The sequence below is a fragment of the Struthio camelus genome, chromosome 13 (assembly GCF_040807025.1).
Source record: "Struthio camelus isolate bStrCam1 chromosome 13, bStrCam1.hap1, whole genome shotgun sequence".
NCBI classification, from domain to species: domain Eukaryota; kingdom Metazoa; phylum Chordata; class Aves; order Struthioniformes; family Struthionidae; genus Struthio; species Struthio camelus.
Genome location: NC_090954.1, coordinates 6,225,154 through 6,246,227, shown reverse-complemented (window position 1 = coordinate 6,246,227; position 21,074 = coordinate 6,225,154). Strand labels below are relative to the sequence as shown.

The window sequence follows — 21,074 nt, the reverse complement described above, 5'->3', positions numbered from 1 at the left end:
GGTGTGGGAGCAACCAGGCAGCAGCTCAGATATGCCCCAGGCCTCACCAGCAAATTTGAGGTCAGCCCAGGAACCTAACAGTAGAAGGTCAAATTTGATTTCTTAAAAATACCCCAAAGTGCGTCAACAACAGCTGTGCAGCTGTTTTTATTCAGTTTTAAAAATAACGGTAACTTTTTCTTAAGTAGCATTACTGTGTGTTTTGTCAAGTTTCCTCATGTGTTGAGATGCAAAAGTTTAAGCAATATCCTGTTCAGATGTGTTTCTGTTTGATAATAAAAATGGCATTGACAGTGAGGGATTACACTGTATAAATTATTACTGAGTCCTCTATTTTACATTGAAGCAAGGATGTGTCCTATAAATTCACAGCTGTTTTAACTTTTTCTTTTCCTCATCTAGACAGCTATATGTCCATGAGGTCTATTTCTTGATCTATATGGACATGTAATCTTTCTTGGGATTATTGCCATAGAAACAAGATGTAACAGAGAGAGCATTAGAAATAACAAATGGGATTTGGCAGTCTTTCCTATTTACTACACCAAGTCTGAGTTGTGTACAAAAAGCAGCAATTAGTTGCTCTTGGAGCCTTATTAACGTGCACATCTGCATGTTCATTAAAATTAGATACTTCAGCTTCCATTCTGGCTTGGATGACATTTGGACGTTCTGGTCTTTAAAATAAAATAAACTAAAATCCCTGACATCTATTTGTTTTTTTCCATTGAGGCAGGAATTTGCTGGATTTGACACTTGTGGTTTCTTTTTGGTTGCTCAACCCGGTGGTAGGCTGCGCTGCCGGCCTGTGCGTGGCTCCCAGGAGATGGGGCGTGATGCAGAAACTGAACCGTGGCTCCCAGGGAGCAGGCCCTCCTCTGAGGGATAAAGTCGTGTTTTACTAGAGAAGCTTGTTATCCCATGGTGCTTAGGCTCCGCTCACAGCCTCTCCTGGGGCTTCCCAGCTGCCTGGGTCACGGACACATATCGCCCTTCGTGACTTTGGCACCCCTCAGACTGGGCAAGGTTTAGCAGCCTGAGCTTTGGGGAGTAGTTGGGTTGTGCCAGGCCAAGAGGCGCTTTAGGCGCACAGGGATATTTGCAGGAGTAAATACAACATGCTCTACAGGTAGCTAAAGCTGAGTTTGCTGCCTGCGTTACAGCACGTCCCTGATGTATGTGAGGGAGAAACACAAACGCGAGCTTTCAAGCCAAATCTGTAGGGCAGCATGGGGCAGACATGGTCCTTCAAGCAGGCAGAGCTGGTGCTCGGGAGGGAGAGCTGGAGGCCTGGGCAATGTTTCATAGCTGCCTGAGGGAAGAGAGATCAGCACTAGGACTCTTCTCTTTCGGTATTTTCCCATCTCCCTCACCCCAAGGAGAATCAAATTTAGAAGCAGATTGGCAGGTCACGGAGGGCTGGTGTTTGCAAAGACCCTTGCTCGGGATGGTGCGTTGGCTGACTGGGGAGTGAGAAAGCACTGTCCTTTTCCCAGTCCAAGTCGTGTGATGCAGCCTCCAGTTGAGAGCAGAGCAGCTTTGGGGCGCGGGGGTCGCAGAGGCAGCTGGAGATGCTTTAAAGCCCTCAGGGCAAAATCTGCCACCACTCACACCAGTTTGGAAGCAAAGCAACTTTGCTCAATAGAAGAAACAATGAAAGCTGATTGTAAGCTGCAAAATCGAGATGGAGTCTGGAAAGTAAACCAGTACAGCCTGGAAAACTGAAATAAAGGGACCTGGAAGGTGGGCTGCGTGCTCTGAGTTTGCATGGCCTCCTTTTCAAAGGTGCTGGGCATCCTGCAGCTCTAGTGAAGTCGATGAGTGCTCAGGATCCTTTTGAAACATATATTTAGTGCCTAAGTATAGATCTAGGACTGAGTAACTTTAGGTTCCAAAAATAGCGCAGGTATCTGGCTTTTCCGTCTTCATCATTTCTCTTTTCTTTGCTCTTTAATCTCTTCAGCTCCCACGTTCTCCGTTCCTTCCACCTCTCTTTTCCTTTTTCCATCCTCCCCTTGGCTGATTGTATCCTCCTGTATCTGCCCTTGCCCCTAACTGCTTATTCGGGCAGTTCTCCTGTCCCTCAGCAGCCACAGAGCACTTCTCAAGGTCCTTCCTGAGCAAGCCCTGGCTGGCACCATTTTTCCTCCTTCTCTCACCCAAAATCCTTCCAGACTCATTCTCAGAGGGATGAAGGTTCAAAGCTACCACTTTGCTCTCCTCAGGAACCTGCTGAATTCGAGTGCCAAGTACGTTGCCTCTCCTGCCTGGGACTGCCCTGGGCTATAGTTAAAGGGGGGTTACCACAGATCTCGCCTGGGATGGGAGCCCGAAGCAGCCTCCGTCATTTTGCAGCCCAAAAGCAGAAGCAAAATGTTCCATTTTCCTGTGGGTGTACTTCCCATCGCAGGTGTGACCTGCTGGTATGAAAGAGGGTTTCGCAGAGGGTGTTATGGAGGGCTTGTGTTAATTTTGTGAACAGAAAACTCTCATTAGTGGCTTATGTTTTTCAAGTTATCAGCAGAGGACGGTTGAAACTCTGGTTGTACATCTGATAGATCTTGTTCCTGACATGAATTTATCTCTGTTGCAGGAAGGGATGCCCCAAACGCTGAGGTCTACCAGCATGTTTACCCCATGTGGCTTCAGCCCTCATCTACATACTTCAAAAGAAGATGAACAAGGAGGATTGATCTTCCAGGATGGAAACCTTACCTCAGCATCTCTGGATGCTCTAATCCAGCATCTTATACCTACCACGGATTACTACCCTGAAGTAAGCAATTCACAGTATAATAAACAGCTTAATTTTGATGAATTGGGACAGCACTTTATGCAAAAATGCAAATATGTTCAATTTTGAATTAAGAGAGCTTATTTAAAAACTGCATACAGTTAAAGCTTGGTATATTGATGCATGGCTTTAAATGCTGTTGCGCTGCTCTGTAACTGTTTCCATGAAAGAGCGGATCCCAAAGTTGATACTGCCTTTAAATAAGAGAAGAGAGAGGAAAAAAAAAAAACCTGTAGTGATGATGAATTAGTGATTTAGCAGTAGGAGCACTTCAAAAATAGCAGTCCATCCCAGAGAGGTTTAGATGAAAACTAAAGCAAAAAACTTTGAGTCTGAACTGGCATTAAATTAGCTGAATTTCAGCAGCTACTAAAACCGTCAAGGTTTCTCTGCATGTATAAAGCATTCCCTCAGTGAAAATAGAGGAATTATGATGGGTTCTTAATTTTCCTAGGGTTACATGCACAGAGACTTTACAGTCTGGACAGCAGAGCCCAGATCCTGATCTTTGTTCCATCGGTGAAAATTCACTGTTTCTTCACTGATAATATAAGGATCGGAACTGAAAGCAGGTTTATGGTCCTGCAAGCCATTGACTTCACTGGATTTGCACGTTCTCAGTGGAATTTAGGGCAGAGTTTGACTGGAAGACTTTTAAGTGCTAATGTGTCCCTATGGAAAGGCTTGTATTTCAAAGCACCAGAGTAGCATTGACTTCTGGGCAGTTTAGAGGACCACTAAAGTTATCAATGCAGAGCAGACAGCATGTTTTAAATTAGCCACAGCTCAGCTTCTGATCAGCTAAAAATAAGTCGTAAAGGAGCATATCAATTAAAAAAGAACAGAAAGGCAATAAAAGTAGGTAATGGCAAGATTAGGCTGTGAGATTTCCGGTAAGCAATGTATGATATGAAATTATTTCACCCGTCGCTCAGGAGCATGGCTAGGTCTGGGGGGAAGAAGATAATCCAGGCGCCAGGAGGGGTCGTGATGCAAACGAATGAGGATTCATGCGTATATTTTAAATTCAGTGCAGGAGTATTTTAAATAATCCAGTGACTTATCCAACAGTCTTCCTTCCTACAGCTTCAGTGATGTGGTACTGCGCTTGACACAGCTTGGCTGGTAGAAGCACGTTTTGGGGAGTTAGTAGAATGAGTGAAACTTTCCCTAAAGCAGGCAGGGTGAGACTGGCAAGGCACTGAAGGGAAGTGTCTAAGGTCTACAGCTCCCAACCCAGCGTGGCACAGGGCTGCCTGAGCAATGGTCACTTCCTTGTCACTGGCCTCCAGGGTTCCCTGCTTCTGCTGTCTCCGCCACCTGGGCTAGCTCTTGCAAAGTGAGCTAGAGGCAGTCTTCCCTGGACCTCCCCACAGCATATATCCAAGGGTCTGGGGAGGCAAGGGTTGGAAATGGGTGCTGAGAAGGTAGGAGATGCCACTAACTCATGGGAGGGTCTGAATGGCAGGATGTGCCCTCTGTAACCAGTTTCAGGGTCAGGAATCCTTATGTCCTTTAGACATACAGGTCTGTCACTTTGTCCCAGTGCGAATGCCTTGCTGTGAAAGAGCAGATTGTTTGCTCTCATGGGTTTTACTGCTTAAAAGAAAATGTAAATTTTCAAAAGTTTGTATTTAATAAACACAGAGGAGCAGACATCCACCTGGCAGCTGTAAGTCACGGTGTGACTTACTGACACGTGTAATGAAAAGCTATTTCCTCTCTAAGCAGGGGCTGTGCTCCAGCATCTGTATTGCTTTTGAGTGGGAAACTCTGTTTTGAAGTACAGCAAAAACCATGGATTTCTGGCTAATCTTAGCCACATGGTGGCTGGCTTACAGGAGGTCTGCTTGTCTCTTTTCTGCAGAAAGCCTATATCTTCACATTCCTGCTGAGTTCCAGGCTCTTCATCGAACCCCACGAGCTTCTGTCCCGAGTCTGTCACAAGTGCATTGAGCAGCAGCGGCTGGATGACCCGGTGCTGGACAAGGTTAGTTTGGCTTTACAGCAGAAAAACGTGAGGTATTTTCAAGGGGCAGAGAGTCCTTGGTCCCCCTTTGGATTGAACAAAAGCATCCTCATAAGGGTGATGGTTGTTGCTGAGATCCTGACATTGAGGCATCCTAGTATCGGTGTCCGAGAGCGGCGCTCCAGGCACCAGTCACTTTGAATCCTCTTCTAATTTGTCTTTCCCCTTGTCGCAGTCTTCCCAAGTGATTCTCCTCCTTCTCCTAAGGCTCTGAGGAAGGCTGCAGGATGCGAGGAGGTGGGATGTAAACCCAGCCCTGTGAGGCGCGGGCGCCAGCCCAGCGCTCTCCCGCTTTTACTTAACGCGTCTGCCCTTTTGCTTTCTTGCTGCTGGTACAGTGTGTAACAGTTCCCCTCGGCCTTTCCTGTGACCGTGAACGCGGCGTAAGAGCGTGCAGCTCCCCGCCGACCGCCCCTGGTTGGCACTGACAGGCCGTTCGCGCAGCCGCGCTGCGGAGCGGGGCTCCGTCTGGCGCGCCGGGAGCGAGCGGAAGCAGCAGCCGGGATCTGACAAGCTAACGAAATGGGAAAATCCAAGCTGTTGCCGTGTCTCCGCTCCTCCTGATTTTTTGCCCAAGGACTGAGCAGACTGATGCAGCGTGTGACAACGCACGTGCGTCTGCTGGCAATCCCAAAGGCAGCGCGGTCGAGACGGATCCCGTTGGATCCTGTTCAGTGCCAGATTCAACTCAGCTCTCCTTGGGGTATGGATGAAAACTTGTCCAGTGCGTTGCCTGGAGCAGGAGATATATCTTCAGTGCAGCGGAGGAGAGAAGAACGTGTGTCAGTTACAGTTTTACCCAAAAAACTCCCCAAAAGCTCAAACAGAATTCTGAAATGTGTCTCAGGATCAGCCTTCCCAGCTGAAAACACGGTGGTTTTGGCATCCAGTACTGAATCAATCACCAGCATCTGAGCACATGTGCTTGTTTATGCCCAGGCAGCTGGTTGCAAGAGTAACAGGAGCTCCACCTTCCCTGCAGCATGCAATCAGGCAGCCTCTGTAGATGCCGGATATTTGAGTTGCACACGCTGTCTGAGCGCAATGGAAAAATTTGTGTCAGTCGCAGCATCCAAAACAATTTTTCTGAGGTGCGATAGGTTCTGTTCTCTGATGCAGGTGCTATGCCTGATGCAAATTTATGGGGATTAAAATGTGAGCGTTGCAAACTACTGCTGCTCGTCAAACTTTGCAAGAAATGAGAGACATTATCTTATTATCTTATTACAAAGACCTCCCAATCTGCCTGAAGGGAAGCTGCTTCTGAGTGAAGCTGCATTTCGGACAGCCCTGCAGTAATGCAGAGTTGGTGGGACCCAGCTGATTGTGTGTTCCTGAGAGCAGGGCTGACTTTGAAACTGCGGCTGCACACAAGTGACCTCCCATCCCTCGAGCCGCGTCCTGTGACTTGCACGAAGTCCTCTCCTTCAATTCATAATAGCAGTTTACACAGCTGGAGCAAATGTATCCCCAGACCTTTGTAGTTTCCAATAAAGCTTTCCTTTTAGTAGCCACCTGCTGGTCTTTGAGCGTGAGTTTAATGCTAGCTGACAGCAGTTATTTTTAGAGATGTGGTTCATTGAAACCTGTTGTTGGTGGAAAGCTGAAATATGCGTTTTAACCACCTTGGTTAAAAAGCAGAGAGCTGTGGAGCTCAAGAGTATAATTTTTCCTGATTACAGGGTACGCTTCAGCTACAGTACGTATGCAGAAGAAGGCTGTTTGTTTTGGTCTGTGTTTTCTGTAAATAAAAATACAGTTTATTGTTTAACTCAATTTCCTCTTTCCGTGTTCTTGAATAATGGAGGATAAAAGCTTTGGAAGCAGCTGCTCTGGCTGTATATTGGGATAATAGTAAGGCACCAACAGTGCTGTTCTCCCCCCTTTCCCCTCCTTGCCCCATATCATCCCCAGACTATTCCTACTCCTGCATCGTTAGGCAAATCTACACGAAAAGCAAAGTGGGCAGCAGCTGTGTGTTATGTGAGTGAGTGTCCTTCTTGTCCTATCATGACCTTGAGCTCATGTAGGAGAAGGGCAACCTCATCAGTAGTCCAGGTGAAGGTACTGACGTGCCTGTATTTTGTCTGTCTTTTCTTCCTTGTGTTACCTCTACTAGTGGTCACTGTGTAGTACATCCCCCTGCCAGGAAGCAAAGAAGCAAAAGATACGTCTCTGTTGGTCAAGAAATAATGTTGCAATCAATTTTTCAGGAAATGATGAAAGCACAGGAGGGCTGTAGGGAGGAACATGTGGTCCAAATCAGCAAAAAGGCTAGGTGTTTTAAAGTAAGGTATTAAGGCTGCACTAACAAAATATGTCCATCCACCTGTAAACTGGCCAATTGCGTGGGCAGAATACATAAATCCGCACACAAAACAGACAGTTGTGCATGCATATAGACACTGGTACATTTCGCATGCAAAAATGTGTCATTTGTGCACCAGACTACTTGTTCGCAATGTGGAGATTTTGCAGGTGCAACCGTAAGTGCCGCCTTTGAAATTTGGCCCCACGTTCAGGGAGATACATATTTTCTGGGACTGTAATGAGTAAACACGTTTCAATCCATATCCATCACTCTGGTTTCCTTTTCAGGCACGGATCAGAAAATTTGGACCCAAAATCTTACAGTTGCTGACAGAGTGGACAGAAACATTCCCATATGATTTTCAGGAAGAGCGGATGGTCGGCCATCTGAAAGACATGATTCACAGGATAGCCCCATGTGATGAGGTGAGGATGTCTGGCTGGGAACGTTTCATGAGGATGTTAAATTCATTTATCCCACTTGATTCCTCCTACTGTTTCTCCTGTTACTTGCTGTGTTCTGTTCCATGCCTGTTCCTAGGAACTCTTAGTTTTGTTCTCCTCTGCTGCTAAAAACCTGTAGTAGCTTCCCTGAAAGCCATGTGTCCCCGTTTAGGTATTCATGCGGCAGTGACATAGGAACACATCAGAGTTATCAGTGCAATTTTTCTACCGCAGACCACTTTCTAGGAGAATAATGCTCCCATTTTACAGATGAGGGATTTGAACGGTAGCATAGACCGAATGTGGTGTTCACAGTTCAGATAGCAACCTCCCTGTGATCTCCCAAATTCTAGTCTAGCAGAGGAGTTAAGTATCATGACTGAAGACCAACCATTCTGCCCAAGCAGTGGCTCATGGAGCATTCCTGGATGTCTAATTTAGAGAACGAGGAGTGGAGCAAGCAGCCAGTCTTCAAGTGACTGCATGGGGGAGCTAAAGAAGATCACCACTTGCTTGAAGGTACCTGAAGAAGGCTTCCTTTCTCGATGAAAATGAGTGCTTGTGAAAGTGGAACCAGCAAGGGAGGTTTATGGTCCTATTTTTTCTCACCTTCTCCTGTTTCCATACGTCCTTGATCTCCTGCCCAGAAGTCTAATTTTTCATTCCTTAGCTTACATCTCCTCACAGTCTAGTAACTTATTTGGAACAATCTTTACTTTTTGTCATCATCTTTTCATTAGGGAGTCCGACAACAGTTTGGCTCGCATGTTCCTGTCCTGTGCAAAGCATGTCACAGGTTCGATGCTAGAGCTGGTTCATATTGTATAGCTGGGATCCAGATAGAGAGTGAGCAGATGCAGAGCAGCAGACTCCGATCACAGCTTGACTAACGCCCCTGGGATCCACATTAAAGATCACGGGATCTATGGGGGCTGGGGCGTTAGCTCTTTTTGAATCCAGTCTGTTTTGCTGACCTGGAGAGATAGCAAGGGACAATCCTTACTTTTTCAAAAAAATGTTTATGGACACGTGGGTTCTCTGAGGCATAAAAGTGGCAGAAGAAGACAGCAGCATGTGGCCTGCTGCACAGAAGCTCAGTCTAGATGGTTATAAAGTTTCGCTCTTGGCATTCAAATACATGAGATGTGTGTGTGGCAGAGCAGGACACAATGAACAGAGACTCTCAGAGACCTGCATGCAAATTCAGGTGGGTGAACCCCTTAAATTAATTCAGAAACATTAAAAATACCAGAAAGTCCATGAAAATAATAAGGATATGGGCAAACAGCACATTGACAGTCTCTAATTACTTCTAGGTTAACCATGAGATGTGGAAGAATTCAGCTCGATTGGCTACATCAAGGCCTGGCTTCAGGCCACAGATGTGTGCAATTCAGTATAACAAAAAGCGCATACCCATGAGGCTGGAAGAGAGAGGGGTGGAGAGAAAAGAGAAACAATTAGCAGGGCTGAAGCAGGATGGAAATGAAATTGGACCCTCCTACCCACATGAAAAACAAGAGAAATGGAAACAGCTGCTCTTGGGTTGGGCTGGCACCACTGCTGGCACTTTGGGGCTGGCTGCAGGCTGGCACGGCTCTGCTGGTCGGGCTGGCCGGCCCGTGGGAGAGAAGAGCATGGGGAAGCAGTGTGACGCTTCAGTGGAGCTGAAGGGAACGGAAAGGGCTGCCAGAAAGGGCCAGGGTGGCCTTGACCCCAGCAGCAGGAGGCAGGTGACCCGTCCTGCGGCCTTCTTTAAATTAACTATGTTCCTGATGAACATATTTGCCAGACCTGAGCGACTGCCGCGCACCTGAGTGTGCAAATGTGGTGCTTAGCATTATGTACTGATGCTTAGAGGTGCTCTGAGGGACCTCAGACTGGATTAGGTCCAAATCATTGTTTTTCAAATACTACTAGGCACTGTAATTGCAAGTGATTATGCCTGAGTGAAATCAATAATTAATTTAAGGGACAGCTTGTATCCTGCAAATGCAAATTTCCTTTTTTGAGGGGCAGCATGAAAGAGTGGTTGTGCCCGTTAGTTGTTTGGAAGAAAGTTGTTCCCATCGTGAATCACAGAAATTTAAGATTGAAAGATTTGTTAGGTCATCTAGTCCATGTAGGTTAATGCGGGATTTTCCCCTCCAGTATATGCTTCTGTCCTTTGTATAGTCCACTTTCTAAAGGCTCTGTGATGTGCTTATAAGGGTGTCCATGCTGAGAAGCGTTTATTAGCAAGTGCTGTGATTTGCATTTAGAGTTAGAAATTTTAATTAAAATTTGAGCTCCTAAGCCACCTGCTGAGGCCTGCTGTCTTCAGAGGAACTTTCTCAGTTAAGAATGAAAGATTTTCTTTAAATATTAAACAGTAGCATGCTTCTTTTGACTGTTAATGTGGGAGTGAAGAAAAACAGGTTGATAGCAAGTCCAGCATGCAGCTCCCATACAATGGGGGTTCACTTTGTGGCAAGGTGATTACCAGCATGTCAAAAGTAATGAAAAATGTCATTTTCACTTAATGAATGTAGTTTAAAGAAAGCAGGAAATGCTTTTAAAAGGGCAAAAAATGTTGTCTTTCTTTTTTTTTTAATTCCTCCCCCAATATTCACAGAAAAGCTTTCCAGGAAAGGGTGCACCCAACAAATTCCTCAGTCTCTTTAAAAGCTCTAATTTATGTAACTGTCTGTTTCATTTCATTCTCTCTTGCTGATTGGCCTACCTGAATCTTTGCTTACTGTTGTCTATATATATTTTTTGTGCCATATTTCCTACAAAACTAAGTGAAACTAGATCTCTTGATGAAGGTTTATTGAAAGACTTGTTGATATACTTGTCCCTCAAGCAGTTTTGTGCTGCTGTCTGGCTTTTCATCCAGACAAGGTTTGGTGCTGCACAGATGTAGCTGGTCAAAGATTTCTCATCCAAACTGCGTTGTGAAAGAGAACTGGGTTTTCAGCTGGAAGCTTTTTTAGCAAAAATGTCAGATGTTCTGTGGAAAACTGATTTCAGTCCTCCCCCCCCCGAATTAATTCCCCCAGTTCACAAAATATGTTCACAAAATAACAAAATATGTCACCACTTGAATTCCACTAAAAACCACTATTCTATTCATAGGGCTTCAAAAGCTATGCCAAGTTTTGCAAACACACCTGGGGTATAAACCAGAGAAACGTTCAGATGCTGTTCAGTGGTGCAGGTCCAGGCTGGCCTTTGTAAATCAAAGGGTGACCATCTGTCTGAGTGAGGATTTATGTGAAGCAAGCCAGGCAGTCTCTCTTCCTGGGACCCAGTGTACATCCGGAGCAGATGAAATTTGAAAGAATGGTTTTTATATTCTTAGAAATTACTTCAATTATTTTTTTTTTCACTCTCCGCCTCACTCCTCCTCTGTGATGTGCCTCTAAATGAAACATGTGTTGAACATTTTCATAGAGGAGTCCCTCCTGCCTTCTAGGTATTTACTTCATTTTGGGCTTGTCAGCTTTATTTTTGCAAAATAGCCTGACCACTGGATCATGCTTCAGCCCAGCTCAAGAGGGCATCTTCTGTGCACAAAATGAGAGGTACCCCAATAGCCAGTCTTTCTGCTAGCAGAGTTGTACAATTATGACAAAGTCTTTCAGCAAAAGTGGAAGCTCTTGGGATGTTGTGAGGGTTTCCAGCCTTGGACCATAATGAATGCAGGGCAGATGAGAGAACGTTATTCTAGACTGTGAAGCAGTAGGATGCAGTGCTTTCCATATGTAGATGGTATCCTGCGTTGGTGAGAAGAGCACTGAGCCTGGCTCCTGGTAACTTGGACACCTAAAATGTGAGTGCTGTCAACACCTACAACTTCAGACTATCCACAGTCTAGAAAAGTCTGAAGACAAGGGCTGTACCTAAATTGTGGGGTGCAGGAGCACTTTCCAAACGTGCATTTGGGCTGTGTCCAGCTTGGGTTGTGACACAGGTGTGTGTTGGTCTTCATGGGAAGGCATGCTCTGGCCAAGTTGCTGGTGTGATGATCAGGACTGCATGGAGGGTGCCATGGTGTCCATCTGTGCAGTACAGATGTATCAGAGGAGGGCTCCATGCCAGCTCAGATTATGCCCTGACAGACTACAAACTGGTGTTACTGGCAATTTGATGTGGCTCAGTTCTGTTTGGAGGGGGAGTGAGGAGTTAGTCAACTTGTGAGCAGCCAGGACATCTCTCCGCTGTGTATCTGTGTGCTAGGAGGGGGAGCTCACAGTAGGCCAGCATGCAAAGCATTTTCCCAAGGGATCGTGCTCTCTGGAGTCAAACAAGTACCCATTCCACCTGCGACTGATGCTGCTTTCTCCTCCAGGGAGAGCCCATGAAGCCCTGTTCTTTAGCAGGATACAGCCACCCTCTGCTCCACATGAGGCTTTAGCCCAAGGACTTTTTCAATTAATTCTGTCTTTAGAGCCCATCCACCTGTTCTCTCGTTTATCTCAGTTTTATAATGTCTGCATCTGTCAGACATGAAGAGCTGAAGGCATTTCTGCCCATCCTCTATGGCCAGCGGCTCCACTTATTGTCTGTGAAGAGCTGTTCCAGCTCTGAGAGCAACCTGAGCAACTTAGTAATGATCATCCTGCTGAGCACATGGCTGTGCTTGGAATACGATATGAGCTTCCTCCAATAGCAATTAGCATTTTGGATATTAAATACTCAAAGCTATGCAATGCTCAGATCTCTCCAACAGGGTAGGCATGCTTTTGGTGCTCTCAGCTCAAAAGGATGGAGAGTATGTCATTAGAAATGTTTCTTATTCCTAGCAAATAGGGATTTACTGGGAAACATTAACAGCTAAGTGTTGGCCAAGAACTCTCCCTAGCATAAAGGATGGGGACCAAATGCTCTGCTCCAGAAAGCTGGTGTAACTCGTATTAATAGCATTACCTCTCCTCCAATCCCACCAGCACTGGTGTTAGCAGGAGTATGCTAGTATTGCTGCCAGCCCAACCCACCAGTCCTGCTTGCTTCTTCTCTCTTGACTGCAGTCTGTTTCTGTGGTCCAAAGCCCAGAACTATAATTAAGGCAACTGGTTATTCTGAAATAGGCTCATTGAAAATAAAGTGGTAACCTGTTGCTGGCTTAGAATTATTTTGCGGTAGGAAAGTTCAGCATAGAAAACACTCTATTGTCAAGTTCCATGGGTGGTTTATATTTCTTTCACTCTCCACGTTTCCAGGCCTACCGGAAAAAGATGAATCAGCTGCTGCAAACTCTGAATCAGAAGCTTGCAACCCTCAGCCATGGGCAAGAAGGGATTGTCAAGATCAGTGCTGCTGTCTCTGATAAGCTGGTTGCCTTTAAAAGCAAACCTCCATCAATCCAGAGAGAAATCCTGAGTGTCTGCAGTGACCCCTACACTCTGGCTCAGCAGCTCACACACGTGGAGTTGGTAAGAAGGAATGGTTTCCAACTTCTGCAGTCAGAGATATTTTTTTTAAGCCACCAGCTGCTAAGTATTCTAGACACAACCAAGCCATCTGCACTGCTGCAGCACATCCCATGCTTATCAGCACTGAAGAAGGAGGCAGGGTTTGACAGTTTAAAAGAGATGCTTGAGAAGCAAGATATACGTAGGAGTGTTTCTGTGTATCTTGGGACAGGTCACTTTACCTTTCTATTCTTCAGCTTGCATATTTGTAAAATGTGAGTCATATTCCCAGGAAGGTCAAGGGGTTCCATTTGCTGACTTCTATAAGATGCTGTGAGCCCTACAACCTGTAGGTGTTAATGGAATGGCTGATTATTAGCTCTTTTATTAATTGAGAGGAAATTTTAGCAGCTCAAATCCATTCCTGCAGACACGCAAAGCATCTGATTTGCCTGATATGTTCTTCTTTCTTCCCTTTGGAACTTTCTGCATGTGCATACAAGGGTGTGCAAACAGAAAAACCACTCCCCACTTCCACACAAAGTCCTGCTGTTTCCCCCCTTGAATTGTAGCTCACTCTCAAACAGGCTTTTGATCATAATTGCTCCAATTGCAGTGCCAATGCCTCTGACAGTGTGTTGCACATCGTTCTTCTCCCACTGTCAGGTCCTCCATGTAGACCTAGATGTCCACAGAAGAGTGTAATCTCACTGCTGCTATCTGCAGACCTCTCGGTACTCTCATGATTCCCCACTGCCTGTCCTCCACTAGACACTGTTCATTTTTTGAGAGGAAGGCTGGAAAAAAACCAACATGAAATGAAACTGGACTGTGGATTGGAGTGAATATCTTTGAATTATCTTTGGGGATTTTGAAAGTAGTTCTCAAGAAGTGGAATAGCTCAGAAACCCCTGATTTAGGATCATGATTTGCTTTCAGAACGTGCAACTTTGGCACTCTTGGTTTTATATAGCTTAAGCTAGATAATACAAGTTCTTTTGCCCAGAGTTTGTTCTTGTTTTTCTTTTCCTCCGCAATACAACTACCCTCCAAGGGGAGATTCCCTGTAACCAAACTGCACTCTTGAAACTGGGACACAGCCAGAGGTTTTCGTTCCACTCTTTCATAATCAGTGCTCTATCTTCTCTTCCACCTATTGCATCTTGTGCACCAATTACTGTGCACTGAAACTGTCTAGTGCTTATTTGTCAGTAAGAATTACTTGCTATTTATTTCATAACGGTTATTTGTTAGTAAGAGTTCTGTACAGTTATCAGTGTCGAGGTGAGAAGCCAAGAGAAATACCATGGGAGTAGCCATAAAATTTCCACTTAAGCAAAACTTTGATTTTATTTTATGTAAAAAGTTGATTTTATTGTTGCTTCAGTATCTTAAGGTTGGGCTATATGAGTTACAAAATATCTTCTCTGGAATATCTTGGAGACCTGTAATCTTTCGGGAGTAGTTGCTTCTAATAAGCGTGTCCCAAGGACCTGAACTGCTAAGTGGGGAGTTGAAGTGACATACTGCTTTCTTAAAAATACCATCTTTGATATCTAATAGCTTAGTGGGCTCAGCTTTCTTGAGGGCCTTCCAAAGCATTTTGCAGACTGTAGTATTACTGTCACAGGTTGGGGAAAGAGAGAGAATGAGACGTGAATGGCCCAAGACCCAGAGCATGGATAAAAAGGAGACTGGTGCCCATCTTCTGACTCCTAGACCATTGAGCTTGTACAGGCTGTGCTGCCCTGCCAATAGCTCAGTCACTAGCACTGGCTTCTTCTGTTCACAGAAGGTGGAAGTGATCTTCTCTTCCCTTTTCATAACCTGAACTGAACTGTGCTGATAGGCAGAAGCAGAAGTCAAAGGGAGTTAAGGAGTGTATATGAAAAGGTAGCCCTGAGGACCTAGTTCATTAAGAAATAGGTTAAATAGGCTCAGCAGCAGCCAGACTCAGTATAATTAATCATGGTGCTAACTGCTGTAAAATACCATACCTCACGTCATGTTTTTTTCTCAACAGTTTTGAGGTCTGTCGGTATGATAGATGTCAAGTCTCAGAGAAAAAGCTGGGGTAAAGTGGAAGCAATTTCCTGTGGTGGTGAAGTTTTGTTAGCTGTCGGATCAAGGACAACTTGGCTTCCATGACCATACATTCCAGAAGCGTGGGAGAGCTGCTCAGCTCCTCCAGAGCTGCAGGGCCAATGCCAAACAAACCTTCCACCAAACACTATCAGGAGCTTCCTTCCCTCTTTTGTCAGCAAGCTTGGTTCTTTGGGGGAGCCAGAGGGAGTTCCCACAGAGGCAGGATCACAAATGCCAGCTTATTTTTAGTCTGCAGCCCAACTGTGGTCCTTTACTCTTAATGTGGCGGAATGTTCCTCCTGAACAGCACCCAGAGGCATTGCTAAGACTGCTAGGTTTGTTCAGGAGCTGGTGGAGAGGGACTGTCCCTTATGTACTCTTTATTTACTGTTGTTTTGGGTAGTGCCTGGGACACTCCACTGTGTAACTAATGCCTCTAATGTAAGCACATGCACCTTTAATGCCTGCCTTCCCCAGTGGCACAGAGCCAGTACCCCAGGGCACCACCGGAGCTTCGTTGAGTAGGGAGGTAGGGTCAGAGCGCTGTGTGTGCAAAGGAGCGAGTGATTGCTATGGTTACCAAGTCACAGCATTACTGCCGTTTTAACAGCTGGGAAACAATGCTATTGAGAGATGCTGGTCCACAGCACAGAACTGAGGTCTCCTGGCTCCCAGACAGGGCCTTGCGCATCCAGCACCTTTCTCTCTGTGCGGTGGAGAGGGCTCTTACTGTGGCTTGTCAGTAATGAGACATTTTTATTCTCATTCTCCTCTTTCTGCTGAAATAACTCTGATTGCTCTTATGAATTTTAATGTCTGGTGCTAGTTGGCTGTCTACCAGTTCAGTAACTCCCTTTCAAAGCTGACAGATAACGGGAACGTCTTACCAAGAGAAACAGAAGAGATTCTGGGGTACTTTCTTATTCTTGCTGTGTCTCTCTTTTTTTCCCTCTCTAAAAGGAAAGGCTAAGTCACATTGGACCTGAGGAATTTGTGCAGGCGTTTGTACATAAAGACCCTTTGGATGGCACCAAGGTATGATTTGTCTACATGCAAAATGTCTCCTGCACTAACTGTGTTTGTTCCAGGTGAACTGATCTGATGAGATCCATAAGAACAGGGCCTGGGGCACATGTCAAGCAGGACCAGACCCACTGGCAGACACCTATATTCTCACAGCGGGGACAGGACCTTTGGTAGAGCTCTCTCGTTGGCAGGGCGTTGCCATTCCTTCCTGATGAGAATATGTCCCAGCCAGAGACGGCCAGCATCCCAATGTCCTGGCCTCTAGCTCATTCCTCCTAACCTGTTTTGATCAGGGCAGATGGCTTGTGGCTGTACAGAACCAGGGAACGTCTGTTCCCAGCGTTGAAGGCGTAAAGACTTTGGACATGATGTAATGCCCATAGCGTATGCCCAGACACTACAGTAATGAGTCAGTGTGTCATGAATCAATGTACTCTTCTCTCTCTACACAATAGCTTTTAACCCAAAGCATTGTAGGGGATGGAATGCCTGATCAGGGCTTCATCCAAAGTCTGGAGAAGCCAGTTGGAGCATTTCCACTGATTCCAGTGGGGTTAGAAGCAACACTTCAGTGAGTGTCTCAATAAGGAAAAACAGTTCCTGGCCAGAGAGAGAGAGTCTGAGATTTCACATACTGCCAGAAAAGAAAGAGGGTGGAAAATTCATCCTCAGAACTGCGTATGGGCTCCTACTGAGATTGTGCATCAAAGACAAAATTTCATCTTTAGATGCTGAAAACAACAGAAAGACCTCTGTTTATAATGCTGACCGAAGATAATAACTCCTAATGGCGAAGAAACATTGATGGATGGATGGATAAAAAGTGCAACATTGGGCTTGCTTCTCTCATTGGAATTCTGTAAGTTCTGCACTTGGTTGCAGGGAGAGGGCAGTGAGCAAAGCTGTTGTTCTAGGTACTCTGAACATGGATCACATCCTTTAGGAAGGAAGCCTCAGACATCTAAGGTGTGTCAGAAATATGAAAGCTCTGAGTGCGATAAAAATAATTGTCATTATTAGCAAAGAACTTTGCAGAAACGTGTGTTGAGGAAGATGCTTTCTTGGGCTTAGATGTGTATTAAGGAGTTGTTCTTAATGGAAAATACTATTGGAGCTTTTGATCGCTGAGAAAATGACATCTATTAGCCAACACAAGTCAACTTTTAGTCGAGAGTCCTAGGGTGAGAAGAATTCTGTCTCTTTTTGATACCTTTAGTAAACTTACTGCCTCTGTAGGAGTTCCCAGTGTATCAAAGATGGACTAAAAATCATCTCATTTTAGGTAGAATCTAGAAACTTGCAGTTAAGCATTTTACGCTCAGATTTAATGACAACAAAATCATTCTTCTGCCGCTTGGAAAAGCAGAAACTCACCTAGCTTCCAATACCATGGCGCCCAGGAACAGCTCCTGCAGTCTCCTCCTGCTGGGAGAAGGAAGGGAAGAGGCTGAAGGAGGAGTCATGGGCTCCCATGTGGAGCTGCTGAACTGTCCATGGTGAGAGTGAGCCACCCTCACGATGATTGATTTATTGGTTGCGTCAGCCCTTTGACTATCCCTGTGCTGCTTACCAGCCAGGCGCATCTGGAAGAGACTCTGTAGCTGCTATATCCTTCAGTCAGCCACTTCTGTCAAGGAGAGCCACAATTAAAATAGTTCCTTACAAGCTTCAAGAAATGGCTTCATGGGTGGCACGTGCTCTTGGCTGCAAGGCAGCAACTTGTCTTAGTGTTTCTTGATCCTTACGGCACATGAGCTTTGCATTTTCTTGTCACCTCTGTGCCATCATCTTTGGTGTACCTAGGAGGATGAAGTTGCCAGAGACAAGAAGAGGTCACAGCTGGAAACAGCTAAGAGTTCTAACAGGTGAAAAGGAGTATACCAGCCCATATGTGCTCTCAGTCAGCCATCAGTCACCACCCCCTACTCTGGTCTTGATAAATCTTTGCTTGGGAGTGTTACACAGTGAAAAGGACAAACCAATCTTCATGAGATTTCAGCAACCTGCTGTGAACGTGAGGGACAACAGAAAAAGGACAAGTGTCTCAGGAAGTCATCGTCTCTGTTGCGAAGTGAAATGAAAAGGGATCAAATGAAGGCACTGAATTTGAGTGAATTTGGGAAGAATGGGAGGAGAAGCAGCAGTGAGTGAAATCAAATTGGATACAGCCCTGGGCGGGGGATGCTGAGAGGAAGAAGGAAATGTGCGGTGATAGCCTGAGGTACGCACAATGGCTGTGTGTGTCATCTGGCAATAGCTCTATCTGTAATTCCGAGCACAGTGCCAGCACAGAGGAATATTGAGTTGTAAAGAGAAATTAAGGCTACAAAGTAAATGTAAGGAAACATCAGCTATGGGGGACAGGAAAGACTAGAACAGAGAGCCTGAAAGAAAGGCAGAGAGCCTGAAAATAATGGCAGAGTGGGATATCTGAGCAAATTGTCTCAACAGACCGAGATAAATAAGAGATTTGTCAAAATAAGACAGAAATATACAGTTAAGCAGGTTCTTCAAATGCAAATCAGTACAACATCTGTGACTTCAGTGAAGTCCTTAATGACAGGAAAAAGAGCAGGGGCAAGAGCAAAGGATGCATCACTGCATTGCCTTTGAAGTTGAAGGCAAGGTCTTCCCCCTAATAAGGGCCTACTTAGTAAAGCAAAAACTACGAGACATGGCATGACTCAGTTATTAGCCTTCAAGTCAGCAAGGTTGATGAAAGCAGAGGTAGTCTGGAACTGTTCTCTTCTGCCAGGCTGATGGGGAGTCCCAGCAATGACCGAGAAGAGCATCTGCACTATGGTATGTTATAGCTGAGAGATCTCGCAGGACCTGGCAGAGCAGCAGAAAACTTCTCAGCCCTTAAGTGGTGTGACCGATCATGCCCCAACCCTGCGGAGATTATTGTTGCCATTTATAAAGCTTAAACTTTAAAAAGCAGTCAGGTTCAACTTCAAACGGGCGCGTTTTTCACAAGTTTTGTGGCATTAGCTGTGATTCTTATGCCCTGGCACAGGACAGCAGTGTTATGTTGGAAATACTGTATACAGAGCAAAGCTGAAGTTTCATGTAGTTTTTTGCTATAAGGGAGAATGAGAAATAACACAGAGAGCAAGAAAAGCAACAGCTATTGATAGGCCGGGGGATGATTTGGGTTTCTGTTGTTGATATTCATGTATTGCTTGCTGATAGTTACTTTTGAAATGCTTTCAAAATGTATTTTTCCTGTTGGATATGTAATCTACTCTTAAAGTAGCTAGGAATTTTAGGCTTAGTAAGACTTTCCCCATGATTTCTGTTTCTGAACACCTGTCTACAGAATCATAGGTGAATATATATTTTTTTAATTGCCTTGGGAATCATATTAGTCCACATTCCTTAACGGCTTTTAGGTATTTGTTTAACTTATGTAATACGGACATTCCTATTGTCGTTAATGGATCTGTGTTCGCGCACTGTGATTTTTTTTCTTGATGGCACATATTTATGGCAGCTCTGGGAAATGCTCATCCTAATAAAACAAAAATTCAGTATTCTCTGATACCCTCTAGTGGATGTTAATGAATATTTAAGTAAATCACGTGAAGTCTAGAGAGCAGAGAGTCCTAGAACTTTCTCAGAATTTAGGTCTGGGAAAAGAACTCAAATTCTCATGATCCCGAGCAACGTCTTTAGGCTGCATGAACTGCCATACCTCCACTGAAGTCAAATTATTTGTTGAAGTCAAAGGAACTGGAAGAGTTCAGCCAAATATCTGCTCCCACAGCCTGTATCAGTTGTGGGAACTTATATAAAATTCTGTATAAAAAGTGGAGAATGTGCTTCTTATAACGGCCCTTTCTGATGAAGACTCTCATGCAAGTAGGTGGCTGGCTCCAGAGCAGCTGGCAAGACAGAGCCGTCTTGATCGTCAGATCCTGAACACTCAAGAGAGCAAGGGAAATAATTTTTCCCATAAAGAAGCAGCTATAACTGTCTCCTGCTTGCCTCTTCTTCACCTCGCTAAATTATGGACCCTCCCCTCCAGAAAGGGACTGCGGGTGATTGTATTTACTAAAGTGAAGAAAGTCCTGGAGTGAAAGGCTCCAACTGAACATGTTGTGGAAGGCTGTGCTTGTCCTATTTAGTTTTTCTGCAGTGTTTTGTTGTTACTCTGTGGGTCCTGCAGCGCCCCTTAATATCCCAGTGAGCAAGGTTCAGTGCACCGTGCATTGGTGAACACTTGCTGCAGGTAAAATGGGGCTATTTTCCATCTGCTGATGTGAATCGCATAGTGACATACTCGGCTAGAGCCAACTACCAGCCACCCACCTACCCACTGACTTTTTGAACTCTGCCCTTAATGAACCATCCTCTGAGCGCGTCAGAGAGATGGGACGAAGTGATTACCATTGCGTAGCGCGTATCTTAGGACTCAGACAGCTAACTGAAAGTTATGTGTCTTTTTGTCCTTTTTCCTCCCCCAGACTTGTTTCAGTGAACAGAACAAGACAAGTAACCTTGAGGCCTACGTGAAATGGTTCAATAGACTCTGCTATCTTGTAGCAACAGAAATTTGCATGGTGAGTAAGCTGTATGTGGCCAGGTTTCACCACGTGCTTGATGCACCAGTTTGAGATGGTATGTTAATAAGCAAACCTGGGGATTATTTCTTATGACCTAGCTAAGCATCAGGCAGTACGTTTTAGTAATATCGCACTCGCAGAAGCGACCCGATAAATGATGAACGTACTGCAAAACAGAACTGGCAACACACAGGGGATACAGTTTTCTTGATGTAGTAGGAGCAGAGTGTGGAATAATGAACCCTGCAAGGGAAAAGAGAGGGGGAAAAAAGCCTTGAATTACCGCATGCAAGTTCTACTGGAAAAGATTCTAGTGGAGCACTGTTTGTCATCTGTCTGCCTGAAGCTTTGCTCTGCAGGTGAATTCCCATTGCGTGGGACATCAACTGAGGCAAGCCTGGGAACTGCTGTTTCTCCTGCGTCAC

The 21,074-nt window shown here is 45.1% G+C and overlaps 1 protein-coding gene across 6 annotated transcripts in view; it reads left to right on the top strand.

The window, feature by feature from the left end:
• The window catches only part of RASGEF1C (RasGEF domain family member 1C), an 84,791-nt gene that overhangs the window by 46,403 nt on the left and 17,314 nt on the right, over window positions 1–21,074 (top strand). For 5 of the 6 annotated variants that reach the window (XM_068959520.1, XM_068959525.1, XM_068959522.1 and 2 more), the window contains 6 exons: window positions 2,594–2,776; window positions 4,662–4,784; window positions 7,422–7,559; window positions 12,782–12,994; window positions 16,019–16,093; window positions 20,551–20,646. In XM_068959520.1, the coding sequence (XP_068815621.1) occupies window positions 2,600–2,776; window positions 4,662–4,784; window positions 7,422–7,559; window positions 12,782–12,994; window positions 16,019–16,093; window positions 20,551–20,646 (822 nt within the window). In that variant the 5' untranslated portion in view covers window positions 2,594–2,599. Of the gene's footprint in view, window positions 1–2,404; window positions 2,424–2,593; window positions 2,777–4,661; window positions 4,785–7,421; window positions 7,560–12,781; window positions 12,995–16,018; window positions 16,094–20,550; window positions 20,647–21,074 lie in introns of those variants that run through there. The other variant, XM_068959524.1, reaches the window with a different exon arrangement.